The 20042-nt window shown below is 46.9% G+C and overlaps 1 protein-coding gene across 4 annotated transcripts; it reads right to left on the minus strand.

Moving 5' to 3' along the window:
• Positions 1-1079: 1079 nt before the first annotated feature.
• SOCS2 (suppressor of cytokine signaling 2) lies at positions 1080-18310 on the minus strand. Of its 4 annotated transcripts, none has more exons than XM_041739088.1 (3): positions 18286-18310; positions 4192-4544; positions 1080-2569 (listed from the first exon to the last, which is right to left on the minus strand). In XM_041739088.1, exons 2-3 carry the CDS (start codon positions 4328-4330, stop codon positions 2112-2114), a joined length of 597 nt encoding a protein of 198 aa, XP_041595022.1. In that variant the 5' UTR covers positions 4331-4544; positions 18286-18310; the 3' UTR covers positions 1080-2111. The 4 variants fall into 4 exon arrangements, with proteins under 4 accessions (XP_041595022.1, XP_041595021.1, XP_041595019.1 ...); XM_041739087.1 differs by lacking the exon at positions 18286-18310 and adding an exon at positions 6791-6848; XM_041739085.1 differs by lacking the exon at positions 18286-18310 and adding an exon at positions 5626-6151.
• Positions 18311-20042: the final 1732 nt, after the last annotated feature.

The raw sequence follows: 20042 nt of genomic DNA on the forward strand, positions 1-20042 counted from the left end.
AGAAATGCAAAAGACCTTAAATTCCAAAGCCCCTGCCACTGATCCTGTGGAAGTTTTGCCAGAAAACTCAAAACATCCCCCCATCCCCCAAACAGCTGTTGTTAGTGGGGAAAAGGGATAAGTAATAAAGCACAGGATCTAAACGTCCTAATGAAAAGGTCCCCATTACAGACCAGACCCCAAGAATATAGCTCATCTTTAAATTTTAGGCTACAGATTCCTCCTAAGGCACACCTAGTGATCTTTTTGTGTTGGACTCTGCTGTTTAGACATGCAGTTCCGTTTTCCTTCTAGGCACAAAGCTGTTCTTCAAGAGCTTCATGAAAATACGAATAATTTCATGACATGCGACCAGCAGATTTCACTCTAATTTATAACCCAATTTTCTAATTCACTTGGGGCATACTCATGATCTATGGTGTTTGCTTTCCCAGTAACACACCATAGTATGTAACTATGCAGGACATTTTTTTTTTTAAGGTGGCAAAATGAATACTGTACGGAGTCTAAAATTTGGAGGCACATCCACAACAGTCATGAGATACTGTGTGACAGGAAATAAATTGCCATAAAACTGTTAATTTTTATTTTATATTATGTCTACTCAATCCATAAAAGACCATGGTACTTTTTTATTTTATATTATTTTATATATTATTATATATATTATTATATTATATTATATTTTTTATTTTATATTATTTATTTTTTATATATTATATAAAATATATTATATTTTCTATTATATTATATTTTATATTTTATATTATGTCTACTCAATCCATAAAAGACCAGGACGTGTCACAATTTTTGTAGTTTCTAAACCATATTTTCGGAAGCACACAGGGCATTCGTGTCATGCCTACTCAATTTGTACTAGACCCTACTTGTACTTTCTACACATCAGGCTTCCCAAAATGCAAAGGGCCAATGCGGCCCAGAACTTCAGAGGCCGGTAGGTAATGTCCTAGCTCCTGCTGAATATCTGGTTTATGTCACGAGACGCAAGTTTTTACGGCAACTGTCTATTACCACGAACGTGTACGTTCTCTACAATTCAAAGTAATAAGTGCAACTTGTAAAAGTCAAGTTTTTTTTTTTATTTAATACATTCTAATCAAATAGTAACAGCAGTAAATAAACACTTTGAAAAAAACAGGCAGGTATCCCCCTATATCTGGAAGAAAATTAAGTCAAAGTATTCTACATGGTAGAAGGGAGACAACTGCTGATGTCCATGGTTAGACAATTCAAGGACAACTTGGAAATTTCTACAGCCATTTCCAAAAAAGTCAATGGCAACAGGTTGGGACACAGCTACTTAAAAGGATCAAATGTCTGTATCTACATGGTTTTATTAACAGGGATTGAGTTGCACCTGTAGAGCATGACATTCTTGTCTTTTAGCCTTAAAGGAAAAGACAGAGTCTTTTCTGTGTGCACCAGTTTGAAATGTTTCTAAAATAAGGCTACCTTAAAACGGATTACTACAGTACTCATTCACATCAGAAGAGTTCATACATGTAGTAAAAAGTCAAATATGGGATTTCATGGTCACTTTTTTGGTTGATTTGATTAATTGCATAAAACGAAGGATAAATACTCACAAGCAGATCTGTTCAACAAAACTCCTAGGTACATCAAGAATGCAAAAAGAGAAAATGTCCTACAGGAGGCTCTGATCACCAGGCATCTAAAATTGAAGCTAAACCTGGGCCAGTTGGGTTCCTTCCACTTCTTCAGTACTCCTATGTTCAGTTCTTCCCCTACTACGGGGCCTTGCACCTTCAACCTAATAGAGAGGAACCTCAGAAAGGCAAGGCATTCTGATCAAATGTTCCTTCAGCCTTTACTCACGACATTTTGTTTTTAACTCAAAAGGATCAACTGGTCTTGGTTAGCCTTAGGAAGATAAGCATCACTCGGGTGAAAAATATTTGGGGGAACTTTAAATACCTAGCTACCTCGTCACACGTTTAAATTATATTGGCTTCAGCTGTTTTTAGAATTCCGAGTAGTTATCCAGAGCAGTCGCTCAAGTTTTGATTCTCTTTTACATAGCTGCATTCGGAGATACTCTATATGAGGCATGGTTAGAAAAAGAGAAACACTTATACCTGGAATTTATATTCTTCCAAGTAATCTTTTAGTCTTGTTGGTAAAGGCAGTCCCCAGACGGTACCGGTGCATTTGTTAATGGTGAGTCTACAGAGATGTTGGAGAGGTGGTGCTGACGTGTAGAGCGGTTTGGTCAGATAAAGGTGAACAGTGCCGTTCTGGGGGGCTTCTGGGCCCGTCCGCTTATCCTTGCACATCTGTACATAGTAGTCGATCAGATGAACCACACTGTCAAATTGTTTAAGCTTGGACTTGACACATATGATAGAGTCCAATCTGAATTTCCCATCTTGGTACTCGATTCGCAGATTAGTTGGTCCAGCTGATGTTTTAACAGATATTGTTAGTAGGTAGTCTGAATGCGAGCTATCTCTAATCAAGAAAGTTCCTTCTGGTGCCTCTTTTAATTTCTCTTTGGCTTCATTAACAGTCATATTTCCCCAGTACCAACCTGGGGTTTTTGATCAAAAGGAAAAAGAAAAGAGGGTAAAATAGTTATTATCAAGAATTTTTAAAATAGGGCAAATACTTGGCAACAATTTTTCCAGCTCTAAGTACAAGTGTGTCAGTGAAAAGTCTACCCGAGACTACCGTAAAAACTTTCGGGAGAATTTAATGAGAATGTGGGCCCATTTTCTTTTATGAATGCAAACTGAGAGCCAGTTTTCTGTTTTAAGAAGTAACTTTCGGTGGCTGTTCTTTAAATCATCTGAAGATTTTTTTCTCCTAATGAAACAAAAGAACATTTGCAATATGACACACTGGCTGACAAAGGGCGATGCTTCTGAGCACCCTTCAAGTAAGATCAAACTAAGTCAGAAGTAAATCAGAAGTTAGAAACAAAAGCCATGCCGTCACAAAAGTGCAAAACCCAACTCCAGTAATTCCAACGGGGTGAAAACAGACGCAACTGTTTGGAAGGTCGGTGTCCACCCTCCTCCTGCCCAGATCCGTTCAGGGCTGCGCCCCTGTGCAAAGCCCTGGGAAAGCACTGCTGTTTGCGCCTTTCCAAGCGCAGTGCCGGTGCAACAGCTCCTGTTTGTTGCTTTGATCACAACTACCTTATCAACAGTCATTGAGAAATGAGGGAAGCCCCAACTGATAATTAGTGCTTCAAGTTTACAATCGGCCACTCTTGGACTTTGCCCTAGTCCAAATCCGACCACCCGCGGCGGTCCCCCGGCGTTCCCGGCTGCATCGGCCCGCGCCAGCCGCGGCTCCGGCCGGTCTCGGGCAGGACTCCGGGCCCTTCTGCACAGGAAGTCAGAGCCGCGTGCTCGCCCCCGCCCCCACCCCCACCCCGCCCCCACCCCGCCCCACCCCCACCCCCGCCCCGCCCCCACCCCACCGCTCCGATACCTGCCGTCCGCGGCCCTCGGCGCTGAGCGAAAGCCTGTGGGGCGGCAAAGACCCGAACTGCGAGGGACTCTTCCCTCTCCCTAGAGCTACCAAAACTTCAACTTTACCCCAAACGTAAGCTTTTAGGATCCAGATTCTGAAAGCTTCCGTGGTCCGCCGGATTATCCCCCCACCCCACCCCGATCCTTTCTTCTTGCCGACGCCGGGAGGCGACAGCGGGCCCCGCGCAGCGCAGGGCTGCCCTGGGCACCGGCAGCCGCCCCGAGGCCGCGCGGGGCAGGGGTCGGGGGTCGCCGGCTGCTCCGCCCCCCCCCCCCCCGCTCCGCGGCGCCGCAGTCGGTCGGGCCCGGCCACTGGCCGCCAGGACCCCGGGCTGCCGCGGCTGCTCCGCTCGGGAGCCGGATGCGGCTGAAGCCGCGGGCAGCGCCGCCGCCACTCGCGCCCTGGCCCGCGGGAAGGGAGGCGCCGGGCACTTCCCCCGCGGTTCGAGGCCGCGTCGCGTACCGACCCCCGGGCGGCCGCTCCCGAGAAGCGCCTCTCGCGCCCTGCCCTGCCCTGCCCTGCCCTGCCCTGCCCTGCCTGGGCCTCCGAGTCCCTCGAGGGCCGCTGTCCTCTCCGCCGCTGCAGCCCGTCCTCGGTGCCCCCGCGGCCCGCTCCCCGCGCGCTCCCCGCGCCGCTCCCCGCGCGCTCCCCGCCCGCAGCGCCCGCTCCTACCTGTGTGGCTGAGCTCCCGCAGGGCCTTCGCCAAACGCGCCGCCTCGGGGGTCGGCTCCTCCGCGGGCCCCGCGGGCCCCCACCGGCCCGGCGTCCCTTCCGCGCCATTCCCGGAGGGCTCGAGGCACCGCAGGGTCATGGGAGCGGGGTCCCCGCGGCAGACAGGTGCCCACCGCGCTGGGGCCAGGGGCGGCGACGTCCTTCCTGGGCGTCAGAGGGGACCCCGAAACGAGTCCCTGCGGGGTATCCGAAATGCTGGACGCGGGGAGGCTGCGGTGCTCCTGGTTCTTGCTCCCCACGTCCCGGTGCGCGGATGGCGAAGCCCCCCGCGAGCGCGGTCACCCACAGTTCGCCTGCGGAAAGGAAGTACGGGGTTTGGTCGGTGCAGACCGGACCCCGCGGCTGGGGGGAGGCAGAGACGTGGAAAATCCCGGGGACTCCTCCGCGTCTTTGCTCCTGCACCATTTAACCCCCGGCATCCAGGGACCGGCCCGGCCCAGCTGTGGAGAAAGGATAAAGAGCAGCGCAGGGACCCAAGACCCAGGAGCTGCCGAGGGGGGAGGGGGGGGACGGGGGGGGGACGGGGGGGGACAGGGTGTCTTCCCGCCCAGGGCTGCTAGCGGAGCGCGCGGGCCGCAGAGCCTGGGCACCTGCGGGCAGGGCGGCTAGGCGGGCCCCCGGGCAGGACCGGAGCGATGCCCCGCCGCACTCCCTAGACCCAGCACCCTGAGCCGCCAGCCCGGGCGCCAGGAGCCGGGGCCGACGCCCCCCGCCCCCCAGCGCCCGGGTCCGGCAGAGGCGGGGGCGCCGCTCCCGGGACCCACTGCGCGGCCGCCGCCGCCGCGGGCGCTGTCGAGGAATCGGCCCCGGCGCGCGGCCCTCGCGGGGACTCGGAGCCGCACCCCCGGCCGCGGCCGCCCCACGCCGGGCCCTTACCTCGGCCTCGGCCGCCGCCTCCACACCAGGCGGCCTCCCCGGCGGACATGGGGCGGGGCGCCGGGGCCCGGGAGAGGAAGGGTGTCCGCCCGAGGTTCCCCGTTGACTTCCAACTTGGGACCCAGAGGCCCGGGGATGCGCCGGCGGCCGCCAGAGCTCTCGGCGCGCGCGCAAAGCAGGGCGCGGGGATCCTCGCCTGGAAGCCCCGGGCTCCGAAGTCCCCAGCCGGGGCGGCCGAGGAGGTGGGGAGAAGAAAGGGAGGAGGCAGGAGCCAGGGCGGGAGGGAGGCCGGCGGGTGGGGAGGGGCGGCGGATCAGGCTATTAGGAGGACCATTAATTGGGATGGCAGTTCGCGGCGGGGGAGGAAACTCCCGAGACTTCCCGTCGCCCGGGAGCCCCGCGAGCCGGCGGCAGCGGCGGCCGCGCGCAGAGCCGCGCCCCGGCGCCCGCCCCCGCGACCCCCTCGGGGAGGAGCCCTGGCGCTCCCCGGACCCCTACCTGCCGCCAGCCCCCGGCCGAGCTCCTCCGGCGCCCCGGCTGCCGGCGCGCGGGGCCCTGAGGCTGTGCGCGCGGGGCTCCGGGGCGCCCTGTCCGCGGCCCGCGCAGCGCCGGGAGCGGCGGGCGGGAGGCTCATGCTTCAAGGGAAGCCCAAGGCCCGCGAGCCGCGGGCGGGCGGGCGGCGAGACATGGCAAGAGTTAAACGTCGGTCCCCGGAGCGGGGTGTGCGCGCGACTGCCCGGCCCCGCGCGCCTCCCTCGCTGCCCGCCTCCCTCCGCGTCCGCGCCCGCGCCCGCGCCCCGCCCGGCTGCTGCGGAGGCCGCTTTCCAGGAACTTTCCAGGAATCCGCCTCACGTGACCGCGGCCCCCGCTTCTGCTTTAAAGAGGCTCCGGCGCGAATGCGCAGGCTTCAGGGGAGGCGGGCTCAGGGCGCCGGGTGCGGGGCCGCCCGGTCCCCGCCGGGTGCGTCCCCGCCCGCCTCCGGCCGCTCAGCGCGAGGGCTCCGCGGGGCGCCGTCTCTCCGAGCGCCCTCCTCTCCCCTGCACGTGCCGCGAGCCGCGTGGGGGAGACCGGGCGCCCCCGGCGGCGGCCCCCTCGCTCGCCAGCACGTTAGTGGAGCGACAGCGGCCCCCTTGCAGGCCCCGCGCGCCGGAGGGAGCGGGCGGGCGGCGGGGCGGGCGGGGCGGGCGGCGGGGCGGGCGCCCAGGTCCTCGAAGGCGGCGGCCGGCGGCCGGGCGGAGCGCGGCGCCTCCTTAAGCGGCGCTGGCGGAGAGCGGCTCCTCCCCCAGGCGCCCCGGCCCCTGTCTCCTCCTCTCCGCCGCCGCCGCTCCTCCGCCGGCTCCTCCGCTCCTTCCCGCCCGCAGCCCCGCTCACCTGCGCCCGCGGCGGGGCCCGGCGCCCTCACCTGCGCGCCCCCGCGGTGCCGGGCGGCCCGGCGTCGGCAGCCCCGGGAGCTCTAGTCCCGGCGGTTCCCCGCAGGCCTGGCGCCCGGGCACCGGGAATTCGTTAAGATCCCGTCACTGCCCGCGCGGAGACCCTCACCTCCTCCCACCGGGTCGGAGGCCCCCTGGCCTCAGTTGGAACTCCGCGCCCGGCCTGCACGTCCGCCTCCAAAATGTGACCTACTTTAAATGTGACCTATTTTTTTTAAACCATTAACACTCACGGGAAAACCGGATCCCAAATTTCGATGACCATTTTTCTTTGAAATACTATTCTATTGCATCACTGCTCAAAAGCTTGAAAGGTCAATGGCCACTTTCTGTTGAAGCAGGGGCTAAGGGGAAGTTGGGCGAGGAAGGGGGAGGCGGCGTGGGGGAGGCGCGGCTCGCGAGCCTTGCCTGGTGCGCCCCCTGCTGGCCCCGAGAGGAAACGTAGGCCAGCTTCCTGCCTTCTGGGCCAGGAGTCAGGGAGCAATGGTTTTCTCAACAATTTTCCTGCTTTTGAGTAAATAACTATGCAGACGATAGGCAAGCGAGCCAGGAAGTGAGGGGGGCATCTCCCAGCTAACAAAGGGCTTTGGCGACGTCAGAGTCATGTGCATGGAATCCAGGTTTGTTTTTTTAGAGTCTTCCAGGTGGAGGGCAGATCTGATTCAACCCTAGTTGAAACCATAAAACAGCTAAATGATTTTGCCCAAGTTATTTACTGTCTTTGGACCCTCGGCCTTTTTTTTTTTATAAAAGAAAGGGACTGGACCCCAGTCCTGGCTCAGGGACTGAGATGAATGAATAAATCAGATTCCATGGAGAGTTTGTGTGTATAGTCTGAGGCCCAGAACCTTTAAGAACCACTAGTCATCTACTAGGGTTCACTATGTTCTAAATTATTCCATATGGCTTCTTATTCCTTGGTAGAGAATCCCAAACAAAGAGTTCTATAGTTTAAAAGATTTTAAGCATTTTACGAAGAGAAAATAAATTTCTGTTTGTCAGCTGAATCTTCCAGCAACCTTCCTTAATGTGATTTCCTGTTGCCTCCTAACATGTGCTATTCCCTGTTTTGCACACACTTTTCCCTCCTCCTGGAATGCCCTTCCCGTATTGGGTGTGTGGCCAGCTCTCCTCATTGAGGTCGGAGCTCAGAGTCATTCCACAGACAGTATCCATTAAAAATTATGGGGATCCCTAGGTGGCGCAGCGGTTTGGCCACCTGCCTTTGGCCTGGGGCGCGATCCTAGAGACCCGGGATCAAATCCCACATCGGGCTCCTGGTGCATGGAGCCTGCTTCTCCCTCTGCCTGTGTCTCTGCCTCTCTCTCTGTGACTATCATAAATAAATAAATAAATAAATTTTTAAAAAAATTACGATAAGAGGGGATCCCTGGGTGGCTTGATGGTTCAGCGCCTGCCTTTGGCTGGGGGCGTTATCCTGGGGTTCCGGCATCGAGTCCTGCGTCGGGCTCCCGGCATGGGGCCTGCTTCTCCCTCTGCTTGTGTCTCTGCCTCTCTCTCTCTCTCTATGTCTATCATGAATAAATATATAAAATCTTTTTTAAAAATTACAATAAGCATAATGCCAGCTATTGGGGCACCAAACTTCGTAGCAAAGTAAGATTTTGACTTTTGTTTCTGAAATGTTTCCCAGGGATGCCCAGCATTTTGTTGGTCTTTTTAATCCCCAAGAAACACATATGGGAGCATCTTAGGAAAATATTTATAGGGCCATGTTAAGTGAAAAAAAAAGAATATGAAATTGTAACTATGTTATGACTACAACATTATAACATTATGTATGCCTCCGGGCAAAACAGAAGAAAATGTGGAGAAATGAAAGCCGCTGTTTCTAGGGTGGCGGGATACGGGTGAATTTTAAAATTTGATTTTCCTTGATACATTTCCAGTATTTTTGATATAGTTATCATTTTCCAAAATTGCATGTGGATCAGGGTCTTCTTTTACTCTCAGGGAATAGAGTGCAGTTGTAGAATTTATGACCCCAGTACTGTTGGGTCTCTCTCCTGGACTCCCAGAACTGCCATTGCCTTTCACATGTCTAATAGACATCCCTGGTTTAATGTGTCCCAAACTGAGACCCGATAATTTCTTAAAACAACCCCTTTTAAGAAAAAACCAAAAGCAATTCCTCCTTCATTCTCCCCCCCATCTCTGAAAAATGTCATATCTGGTCTCCAGTTGCTCTGGCTAACAGCCCGAAAGTCATCTTGACTGCTCCTTTTCACACATCCCACGTCCCATGTGTTGGCCAATTCTTTGACTCTGATTTCACAATAAGCCCAGAATTGAAGCCCTTGCCACATTTCCACCACACACCAGTCCAAGCCTGGCTTACTAGTCTCAGCCTGGCTTACTGCTGCAGCCTCTTCCTGGCACCCCTGTCCCTCAAATGGACTCTTCCTGACAGAGAGTGAGCCTGTTTAAACCAAGTCATGGCATGTCCCTCCTCTGCTCCAGTCCAAATGGCTGCATCACACCAGAGAGAATGACAATATCTGAGTAGCCACTCACAACGGCCTACAAGGTCTGGTTGCATTTACCTCCCCAATCTCATCCCCTGCTGCTCTGTTCCTTGATCACTACTTAAGACACATCGGACTCCTTGCTGTTTCCAAGATCTACTACCCTTGCTCCTTCCTCAGAGCCTTCTATGCTATCTCCTTGATCCACCATGCTCTTCCTTCAGATATCTGCATGGTTTGCACCCTCACCTCCTCAGACCTTTATTCAGTGCCACCTTCTTAGTGAGACCTTGCCTAACCACCCTCTTCAAAATCAACCTGCCCACACACACATTCCTCTTTCTTCCCTGCTCTAGTTTTCTCCTTAATGCTGATCACTATCTAACCTAGTTTATTTTTTTATTTATTGGTCTGGTTTTCTCTCTTTTTCACTCGAATGTAAGCTTCATGAGGACATGTATTTGTCTTTGCATTGTTCGCAGCTATATCTCGGCTCCTCCAAATAGTCCCCAGCATTTAGCAGGCATTCCACAGGACTGGTGAGTGGGGGAATGGATGGGTGAATGGTGCTTTAGCAGGGTGGCTTTAACGTTAAACGGCCAGCCATGGATCCGCACTGTGCTACCACTTGCTACATGACTGAATTTGGTAAAAATCTGTATCTCATATCTGTTACGTTCAGTGGGGCAGGTGCATGGCTGCAGTGGGGAACTGTCATTCCACAGAAGAGGGAAGGGAGAGTGATTTTCACAAAGCTGGGAGTTTCTTCTGTTGCCTGCATTGAGGGATTGCCAAGGCTTGGAATCTCTGTGTGCCAAAGTCAAACTGGATGTTCTTGATTTGCCATGCAGATGTTCTAATATTGGAATTGACAGGTGCTCCACACTGAGCTTTTGCCTAGCTGCAGAGAGTGTTTTAGTTTTTGTTTTAGGGGTGGAGGAAGCTATAAGATGATTGTTGGCTTTTGTGTCTGAAATACCTGTGAGCACTTTTAGGGGGCACCTGGGTGGCTCAGATGGTTGTGTCTGCCTTCAGCTCAGGTCAAGATCTTGGGATCCAGGTCATGATCTTAGGGTCCCGGGATGGAGCCCTATTGGGTTCCTAGCTTGGTGGGGAGTCTGCTTCTCCCTCTTCCTCTGCCCCTCCCTCTGCTCGTGCTTTCTCTCTCTCTCTCTCTCTCTCAAATGAATAAATAAAATATTTTTTTAAAAGTGTGCTTTTAATTGGACACTATCTCTTTTAAACTTTGCCATGTCACCATCACCACCACAACCACCATCACACACACACACACACACACACACACATGCACCCATCCTCATGAATCCTTGTGATTCTGAAATCCACTCCACTGGAGAGCACGGACCCAGTCATACTAGTCAATAGAAATGTCTTATTCTCTTGGCCACAGGGTTTGTCCAGTATCACAGCCCAAGCAGATTATTTTGTTAGGATCTGATGTAAGGTGCTGTAAGAGGAATGATCCCTCCCCTTCTGAGATGATGAGCTGTCATAATGACCATGTAAGCCGACTTTTCTACTGTGGAGGAGGCCATCAAAGGATGAAAGCAACAGAGAAGAAAGGAGAGCTCAGGTTTGAGTGAGAGGGAGAGATTCTTAAGTACTTGACTCCAATATGCCTGAAGCTGCACTACCCTTGGACTAATCAGATACCGGACAGAGCCAATGCGTTAATCCTTCCCTATGTAGTTTGATTTGGATTTCTGCAATTTGTAATCAAAGACACTGTCATGGGGTGTAGTGAGTTGGATAGGAAGGGATCTGTGGGAGGGAGTGGAATAGAGACTTGAGAAGATGAAGAACAGAGCTATCTTCCATATGATGAGCATCTCTCACTTCTCTGCTGCTTCTCAATACCAGTTCCCTTTTACAATGTCCTGCTTGCTCCAGCCCCATAATGGAGGACACTCCCTGGTGTCCTGGCTGGCTTCGGGGATTGCAGAGGGAAAAGTCGGGCAGATGGCTTTCCCCTAGACTTCTAGGACCCAGGAACGTGGGAGATGGCCATGCCCTTGGTCTTTCTATGCACAGAAGTTGAGGGAAGTCATGTTCTAGGACAATAGTTGTTAATATAAAGTAACAGATATCTCAGAAATTCTGATAAAAATCTACAGGCCAGAGTTAACAAACCACCCGCCTACGGGCTACATTTGATCCCTCAGGCTATTAGGGTTGGTGTGCCAAGATTCTTTTTTAAAAAATGCGAATCAAATTAAAATTCTGGAGATTTCACTCCTAAAGTGATCCAGGTTTCTGCTTTCTCTTAACCAACCCTAAACTCTGTCAACACTGGATTCCATTCCTTCAAGGCCCCTGTGGAAGGCACATTCACTGTAATCCCCCTGTTCACCACAGTCTTCACCATCACCTGTGGTCTCCCCAACACCGAACATTACTTGCCATTTGTCATCACCCTTGCATTTGTTGTTTCTCTTGTGTTGGAGAAGTATTTCTCTGGACCCAAGTCTCTAACAGAAGTAGGGAAATAAAAGATCCAAAGACTAGATATTTCGAGACAAATGGGAGAGACCTTATTTCTCTGTAGAAGTGAAACATACTCCTCTGTGTGTAAAAAGCAAAGTGTGGCCAGGTTCTCATACCTGACCTATTTCACTCTATGTTCCTCTGTGGCCCAGGCATTTGTGTACAGGCTCTATCTAAGACTTTCTCTGAAGAAAAATGTTCTGGAAGCACAGATTCAGGGGATCAGTTAACAATCTGAGGGCCAACTATGAATCCTGAGAGTCCTCTTGACCTCTGGTGAGAACCCTGTCCTAAGGTAGCCTCCATTGAAGTACTGCTCTAAAGAAAAAAGTCTGCCTCCAGCATTGTATGGGTGGGACTCTGTTGCAATTGGCCTATATAGTCAGAGGATCATCAGTCATATGACTTTGGTACCAGAGAAGACATTATTTCACTAGTGCAGAATAATTTTCTTTGTCTTCTTTCTTCTCCCTCATGATATCCTAATCCTCTGGCCTCCTTGTTTCTCAAACATACCAAGCCCTGCCTCAAGGCCTTTGTACTTTCCCCAATATTCTCATGGAGTCACTCCCTCACTTTGCTCAGGTCTTGGCTCAGAGAGGCTTCCCCTTTCTTACCAGTGACCATTTCTTTCTCCTGCTTTACTTTCCATCTCAGCACTTAACTATTGCCTGACATTATAATGGTTTTTGTCAATTGTTTTGTATCTCTGTCCCATTGGAACATAAGCAGGGACTGTGTGTAATCACTACTATGCCCCCAGTGCCTAAAGAAGCCCCTGGATAGTAGCTACCCAGGATAAAGTTATTGAAGGAATGAATGGATCGAATTCAAGTAAAGGAACTAAAACACTTTTAATACCTTCTTTCTGGCCTGGGTGCCTTGAGTTCTCATCTTCCCCAGTTAGATATGCTTCTTACCCTAATCTGTGGCTGAGCCTTCAGACTCTGGTCAGCTACCAAGAGGAACTTGGCTGTTTTAGAATTTCTCCTTAGTCTCTTGGAGCCTGACCTCACATCTATGGTACTTAGTAGACAGCCTGTGAGAGACTCCTCCTCTTAAGAAACATTCACGAGTACTTGTTCCAGGTCTTGTAGACAAATATAACTCAGCTCACTCTTAAGGGGGTCTCAGTTTCGGGACTCCTGGGTGGCTAAGCAGTTGAGCATTTGTCTTCAGCTCAGGGCATGATCCTGGAGTCTAGGGATTGAGTCCCACATCAAGCTCCCCGTGGGGAGCCTGCTTCTCCCTCTGCCTATGTCTCTGCTTTTCTCGCTCTCTGTTTCTCATGAATAAATAAATAAAATATTTTTTTTAAAAAGTGGGAGGATCTCAGCTTAGTGAGAGAGACACCACTGACAATTCATTCTAACAAAGGGTTAAAAGTCATGGAGAAATGCACAGACTGGTTTTGCAAACCACTAGGAAGCACCACTGCAAACCACCCTGGAAAGTCCAGAAAGGCTTCTCTAGAGAGGGGATCATGATCAAGCCCCTTCACTTCTCTGGATTCTTGTTTCCTCATGAAAAATTTGGAGCAATTATGTTTCCTTCTCATTCAGATCATCCTCTGGTCCCTTGTTCCATGACCTCCCAAAGAGCAATTGATGGTGTTATTAGACCTAAGCCTGGGCGGCTTAGGTATGTTTGACTTTCCTGAGAAATTTGCAAAGGTCAAGGCCCTGAATGATGATGTGATAAGCAGAGCAGTCAGAAGAAATACCTGCTAGTAAATAACAAACACCACTCCTGGCTTAGTCATGGAATTCTGAGAAGCACCAGCACCCAGTGAACCAATCTGGAGATTGGCAATCACAGATGAGACTAACTTTAACCTAAGGCATGTGGCAGAGCTACAAAAGGCAAGCTCTGAATAGCACAAATAATCACCACCTCTATGAACCACAAGACAATGTCCATATACACCACACATTGAAAGGCTAGCCGATCACATATATAGTCCTTTTCTGCTAACCTAGCACATTCAAATTACGATGGTCATGCCCTGACATAACAGAAAGCAATATAATATCTTCCATTTGTCTGTATATGATGGCTTAAATCTCTCCTCATCAATATATTACAGCACACACATAATTTTATTCTTATAACACTTTGACAGTGGTAGAAAAAAATGCCAGCTTGAATGTGAATAAATTAAGTCAAAGTAGGTTATACAGTACTTGTAAACAAATTGTCCTTAGGAAAACAGTATAGGATTTAATATGAACAAAGAAAACATTTTAAGTGCAAAAGTAGCTTGGAGGGTAAGTTGCTTTTTTTTTTTTTTTTTTTTGGTAAGTTGCTTTTTAAGTAGGTCATTCAAATCATTGAAAGTGCTATTTCAACAAATATGGCTGTCATATTTTCAAAGGTTATTTATAATATTTGAACAAAAGCAAGCAATAAAGAGTTAAGGGGGAAAGTTGGTTTCCTTTGTTTTGTTTTAAAACATTCCCAATCAAGAAATTGTTATATTTCAGTATATGCCAACAATTCTAAAATAAACACAAAAGGGAAATCTTACTTCTCATAAATTTTTTAAAAAATTCTATTTAGAAATGACTCTATGAACATCATGCTGGTAGGTCCTGTCATTTTTCCTTTTGGCTTTTCCAAAGCTGCCGAGAAGACTTTTTTTTCAAGTTCTCCCTTTCTTTCCCTTCCCATTTTTAAAACAATACTTAAAAGCGGCAAATTTGTCTAACAAAATCATCAGGCCAATCCTTGTCTTTCATGAGATGGTATTTTTAGCCCAGGGTCTACCATGCCTTCTGTATTGCCACTATAGTTCCCCCTGCCACATGCTCATTATCAACCAGATAAATTATATTGTAATCTCTTGATTCCAGCTATTACATGGACAAAAATAATGATGGCATAATAAGATGGCATAGTAGATAAAGATGGGATGAATAAATAAATATCAATGATAGCAGCTGGGAAATCACAAGACAGTTGTATCATGACAACATCTCACACAAAATGACTGCTGCAAAAGAATAAAACACCAGCTACCAAATCCAACTCAGAAGAAGTGGATAATCTGTATAGCCCTATCTCCATTTAAGAAATAGATTCAAAAAAAAATATATATACCAGGGCAGCCCAGATGGCTCAGTGGTTTAGTGCCGCCTTCAGCCCAGGGCGTGATCCTGGAGACCCAGGATCGAGTCCCACATCGGGCTCCCTGCATGGGGCCTGCTTCTCCCTCTGCCTGTGTCTCTGCCTCTCTCTCTCTCTCTCTGTGTCTCTCATGAGTAAATAAAAATCTTAAAAAAAAAAAAAAAAAAAGAAATAGATTCCAGATTCAGAAAGCTTAACTTGTGAATTTTACCAAACACTTAAGAGACAACACCTATTCTTCATAAACTTGTCCTCAAAAATAGAAGTGGGAACATTTCACGACTCATTCCAGGAGGCCAACATCTTTCTAGATACCAAGACTGATAAGACAGAAGAGAAAACTATAGACCCACATCTCTCAAAAGCATAATAACAAAATATTAACAAATTGAATCCAGAAAACATAAAGGAGGTAATCTATGGATGATCCATTTGGATATATTCCAGGAAGGTGAAGTTGGTTCAGTATTCAAAATCAGTCAGGAATTCACAATCTCAACAGACCAAAATAGTAAAATCCTATCATTATCTCAAAATATGTAAAAAAAAAAAATCATTTACAAAATTCAACATCCATCCATCATAAAACAAATTTCAGCAAACTAGGAATAGAAGGAAACTTCCTCAATCTGATAAACCTATCTACAAAAAAAAACCCCAACTGACATCATTTATAATGGTGAAAGATTAAATGTTTTCCCCCTAAGATTGGGAACAAAGCAAGAACGTTTATTTTTACAATTTATTTTCACCATTGTGATGGAGATCCCAGCCTGTGCATTAAGACAAGAAAACAAATAAAAGTATATAGATTGTAAAGGAAAAAGTAAAAATGTCTTCAATTGCAAACAGCATAACCATCTACATAGAAAATGCTAAGGAATCAAAAATACAAATAGTTACTATAATAAATATGTGGGTTTAGCTAGGTTTCAGGATATAAGATCAGTACAAAAAATAAGTTGTTTTTCTATTTACTAGCAACAAACTACTGGAAATTGAAAATGTTAGAAATATCATCTACGATAGGTTCAAAAGCATGGAATGGTTAGAGATAAATGTAATCAAATATGTGCAACACCTTCCTGTACATGCACATTAAATTTTTAATGCTGAGAAAAATTAAGGAAAATTAAATAAATTAAGAGAGAGATCATGCTCATGGATGGGAAGGGTCAATATTGTGAAGATATCATTCTCCCTAAATCAATATATAGATACAACATAATCCTAAAGCAAACCTCAACAGCCTTTTTTATTATGTTGTAGAAATCAACAAACTGATTCTAAAATGTATTTGGAATTGCAAAGGACCTAGAAATCATTTTTGAAAAAAAATAACAAAGGTGGAAGATTCACTCTATCTGATTTGAAGATTTATTCTAAAGCTATAGTAATCAAGACAGAGTAGTACTGGTCTTAAGATGGACAATACAGGGGCACCTGGGTGGCTCAGAGGTTGAGCATCTGCCTCCAGCTCAGAGCATGATCCTGGGGTCCTGGAATGGAGTCCCACATCAGGCTCCCCCAGGGAGCCTGCTTTTCCCTCTGCCTGTGTCTCTGCCTCTCTCTCTGTGTCTCTCATGAATAAATAAATACAATCTTTAAAAAATATAAAGGTGGACATACAGATCAGGGGAATAGACTAGAGAGTCCAGAAAGAGATCTACTGAAGTATAGTCAAATGATTTTGAATGAAACTGCCCAGGTAATTCAATGAAGAAAGGATAGTTTTTCGACAAATGGTGCTGGAACAATTAGACATCCACACACCAAAAAGTGAACCTTAACCCTTACTTCACACCATACACAAACATTAATTTTAAATGAGTCGTAGACTTAAATGTAAGAGACAAAACTATAAAACTTCTGACAAAATATAGGAAAAAAATCTTGTTACCTTGGGTCAGGCAAAGGTTTCTTAGATAGGACACAAATATCATAAACAGTGAGAAAAAATTGATGCATTGGATTTCATCAAAATGAAAAATTTCTCCTCTTCAAAAGATAATGTGAATATATCTCAATAAAACTGTTTTAAAAAAGATAATGTTAAAAAAATTTTTTTAAACCACAGACTTGGAAAATTATCAGAAAATTTTATATCTGATAATAGGTATTCTAGATCCAAGAATACTCCTAAAGAACCTTTACAACTCAATGAGAAAAATATAAAAATCCTACTAAAAAGTGATCAAAATATCTAAACAGACACTTTCATCCCAGAATATGTATAAGTGACAAATTCATTAAGCATTCAAGTTATTCAATTTAGAATAATTCAATTCAATTAGAGTTAATTCAGTTCAATAAGAATTCAATTCAATTCATTAAAAATTCAAGTTATGAATTTAGAGAACTCTAAACTAAAACATGATAAAATACCATTGCACACTCACTAGAATGTCTAAAATTTAAAAGATTGACATTACCAAACATTGGCAGGCATATGAAGCAACTGAAACTCTCAGATTGCTGGTGAGAACAGAAAATGGTAAACCCACTTTAAAACAACTTAGTGGTTTCTTATAAAATCAAACATACACTTGTTATGTTTAACAGCAATACCACCCCCAGGTATTTATGCAAGAGAAATGATTTTGTATGACCACACAAAGGTCTGTACATGAATATTTATAACAATCTTAGTCATAATAGCTAAAGACTGGAAACAGCCCAAATGTTCAGCAATAGATAAATAGATTTAAAAAATCACAGTACAACCAGACCATAGGATAATGCTCAGTAATTAAAAAAATAAAGAAAAAAGCAAACTGCTGACACGTGCAACAATATGAATTAGTCTCAAGAGCAATATGTTAAGTATGAGAAGCCAGGCACAAAAGGCCACATATTCTAGGATTCCATTTACATGACTTTCTGGAAAACAGATCAAATCTTGTCAGGAAATGGGAGTGGGTGAGCAGACCACACGAGAGCATGAGGAGACTTTTGGAGTTGGTAGAAAGATTTTATATCTTGATTAAGGCAGTAATTATGTGACTGTATACAATTGACAAAATTTGTTGAACAATACAATCTAAAGGAGTAAATTTTATTTTATGTAAACTATTCCCCCAAAAAAACATGAGTCTTAAAAAGGTAAAACTGAGGGGTACCTGGTGGCTCAGTCAGTTAAGAGTCCACCTTCGGCTCAGGTCATGATCCCAGGGCTCTGGGCTCAAGTCCCTCACCGGGCTCCCCGCTCAGTGGGGAACCTGCTTCTCCCTTTCCCCTGCTTGTGCGTGCATGTACTCTCTCTCTCATCAATAAATAAAATCTTAAAAAAGAAAGATATGAAAAATGACAACTTGGAGAGGAACAAAAAAAGGAGGAAACACTAAAAATCTTACATTATGGGATCCCTGGGTGGCGCAGCGGTTTAGCGCCTGCCTTTGACCCAGGGCGCGATCCTGGAGACCCGGGATCGAATCCCACGTCGGGCTCCCAGTGCATGGAGCCTGCTTCTCCCTCTGCCTATGTCTCTGCCTCTCTCTCTCTCTCTCTCTCTCTCCCTGTGACTATCATAAATAAAAAATCAAAATAAATAAAAAATAAAAATAAATAAAAAATAAAAATCTTACATTATTCAGTCTAAGAAGTCACTGTACCTGGAAGATTCCATCACTGAATAACCTTCCTTCCCTCTAACCCACATTTTGGCACTGGTACAGGGCTCACCCTAGAAAGACAAATAAGAAAGTTAAGGATTTTTTTTTTTAAATCTCTACAACTTAAAGGTCTAGACACACACACACACACACACACCCATCCCAACCACCACCTTAATTCAGGTGATTCAAGAAAGAGAATAGTTCAGGGTTAGTGAAATTACAGGTGAGAAAAGATAATGACTTACCTTTAGTACAAAAACAGGTTGAAAAATATCACTCTTACTAGATCTTAAATGCTATCACGGCAAAAAAGAAAATGGGACAGGGGTGATAATCATGTTGCAATATATAAATGTATCAAATCACGTTTCTACCCTAAACTTAGACTCACTTGGGGCAATTAGAGGTCTCAGTATTAGGGGCAGCAACCCAGTAAGCCTTGGACATTGGCTGAATGTGAAGGGCAGAGAAAGTGGCTTTGGGGATCACAGTAAAGTTTCTGACTTGGTGGGGGATGTTACACCACCAGAACCTGGGAAGCCAGGCCAAAGGGCACGCTTGGAAAGAGGAAGTGCTCCCATGTGATGCTTGTCCCTGGTGATCTGGGTGTTTCACCTTGACTTTTCCCATTGGTTTTTCCTCCCCTGCCACAGGCAGCATTGGGGGCCCTTCCTTTCTACTCTCACATGATATTAAATAATCCAAAAAAAGAGAGTATCTGTTTCATGTTCATCTTTCCTGCCTCAGTAGAAGCCACTCAAGGGCAAGACCTGTGTCTTCTCCATTTTTGATCAAGTCCAAACTCCTTCTGTCAGCTTACCAGGTGTATATGACCTTGTTCCTATGTCCCTGCCTTCTCCACTAAGCCTTCCCTTTCTCACCTGCCAATTCTATGACTGTACATTGCTAGGGCCTTTTCTCACCTTTAATTTCACTGACCTCTTAATCATACTTCAGGTCTCAGCTAAGCCATATTTCCCTTGGGGAACCTTCCAGAACCACCCAAGCCTGGGGACGCCTCCTGAATGTTCCCACAGCATCTCTACTTCTGGGTACATTAACACCCACCACTTCATTATAATTACTTGTATTCCCCACTAGCCTTAAATTCCATAAACCAAAGACCACATTTTGTCTGAGTAGCAATATCACTAACAGCAGTAATAAAAATACAGGCTAATGTTTATTAGAAGTATGCCTGTTAGATAGAGAGTACCTAAGTGTTTTGATATATTAACTCTTTAAAAAAAATTAAGAGATTTTATTTTTAACCAATCTCTATACCCAGCATGGGGCTCAAACCCACAAGCCTGAGATCAAGAGTTGCACGCTCCCTGATATCGTAGCTCATTTAGACTTCACAATTGTAGGTAGAGCTTATTACTCAAGGAAGGCCCTATTATTATCATATTTCACAGATTAGAAAGCTAAAATCCAGAGAGCCAAGTGACTTGCTTGAAGTCAACGTTCTAAGAGTGCTAATAAACAACAGCTATTCAGCATGCTGCCCAGCAAAGAAAAGATGTTCCATAAATGTTTGCAGAATTGATTTGAGGTGAGGAGGTTGTACTTGAGCTGGCAGCTCCTATCTGGCAGGGAAGAGAGGGCAGGGCAGGCAAACTCAGAAACATCGTGTACCCACACCAGGCTAACGTGCAGGGACACGATGGTCAAAACACTCTCCAGCAAAGCTGCTCTAAGGCCTGAAGAAGGGGCTCCTGCCTCTCAGGACAGCTCCAGAAAGATTTCGGTTT

The sequence above is a fragment of the Vulpes lagopus genome, chromosome 23 (assembly GCF_018345385.1).
Source record: "Vulpes lagopus strain Blue_001 chromosome 23, ASM1834538v1, whole genome shotgun sequence".
Classification (NCBI taxonomy): Eukaryota; Metazoa; Chordata; class Mammalia; order Carnivora; family Canidae; genus Vulpes; species Vulpes lagopus.

Bases quoted from the DNA above. Each gene is read 5' to 3' on its own strand.
- SOCS2 (XM_041739088.1), bottom strand. From the start codon at position 4,330: ATGACCCTGCGGTGCCTCGAGCCCTCCGGGAATGGCGCGGAAGGGACG. The intron at 2,570-4,191 runs GTAGGAGCGGGC...CAAAAACCCCAG, and splicing joins GCGGGAGCTCAGCCACACAG to GTTGGTACTGGGGAAATATG.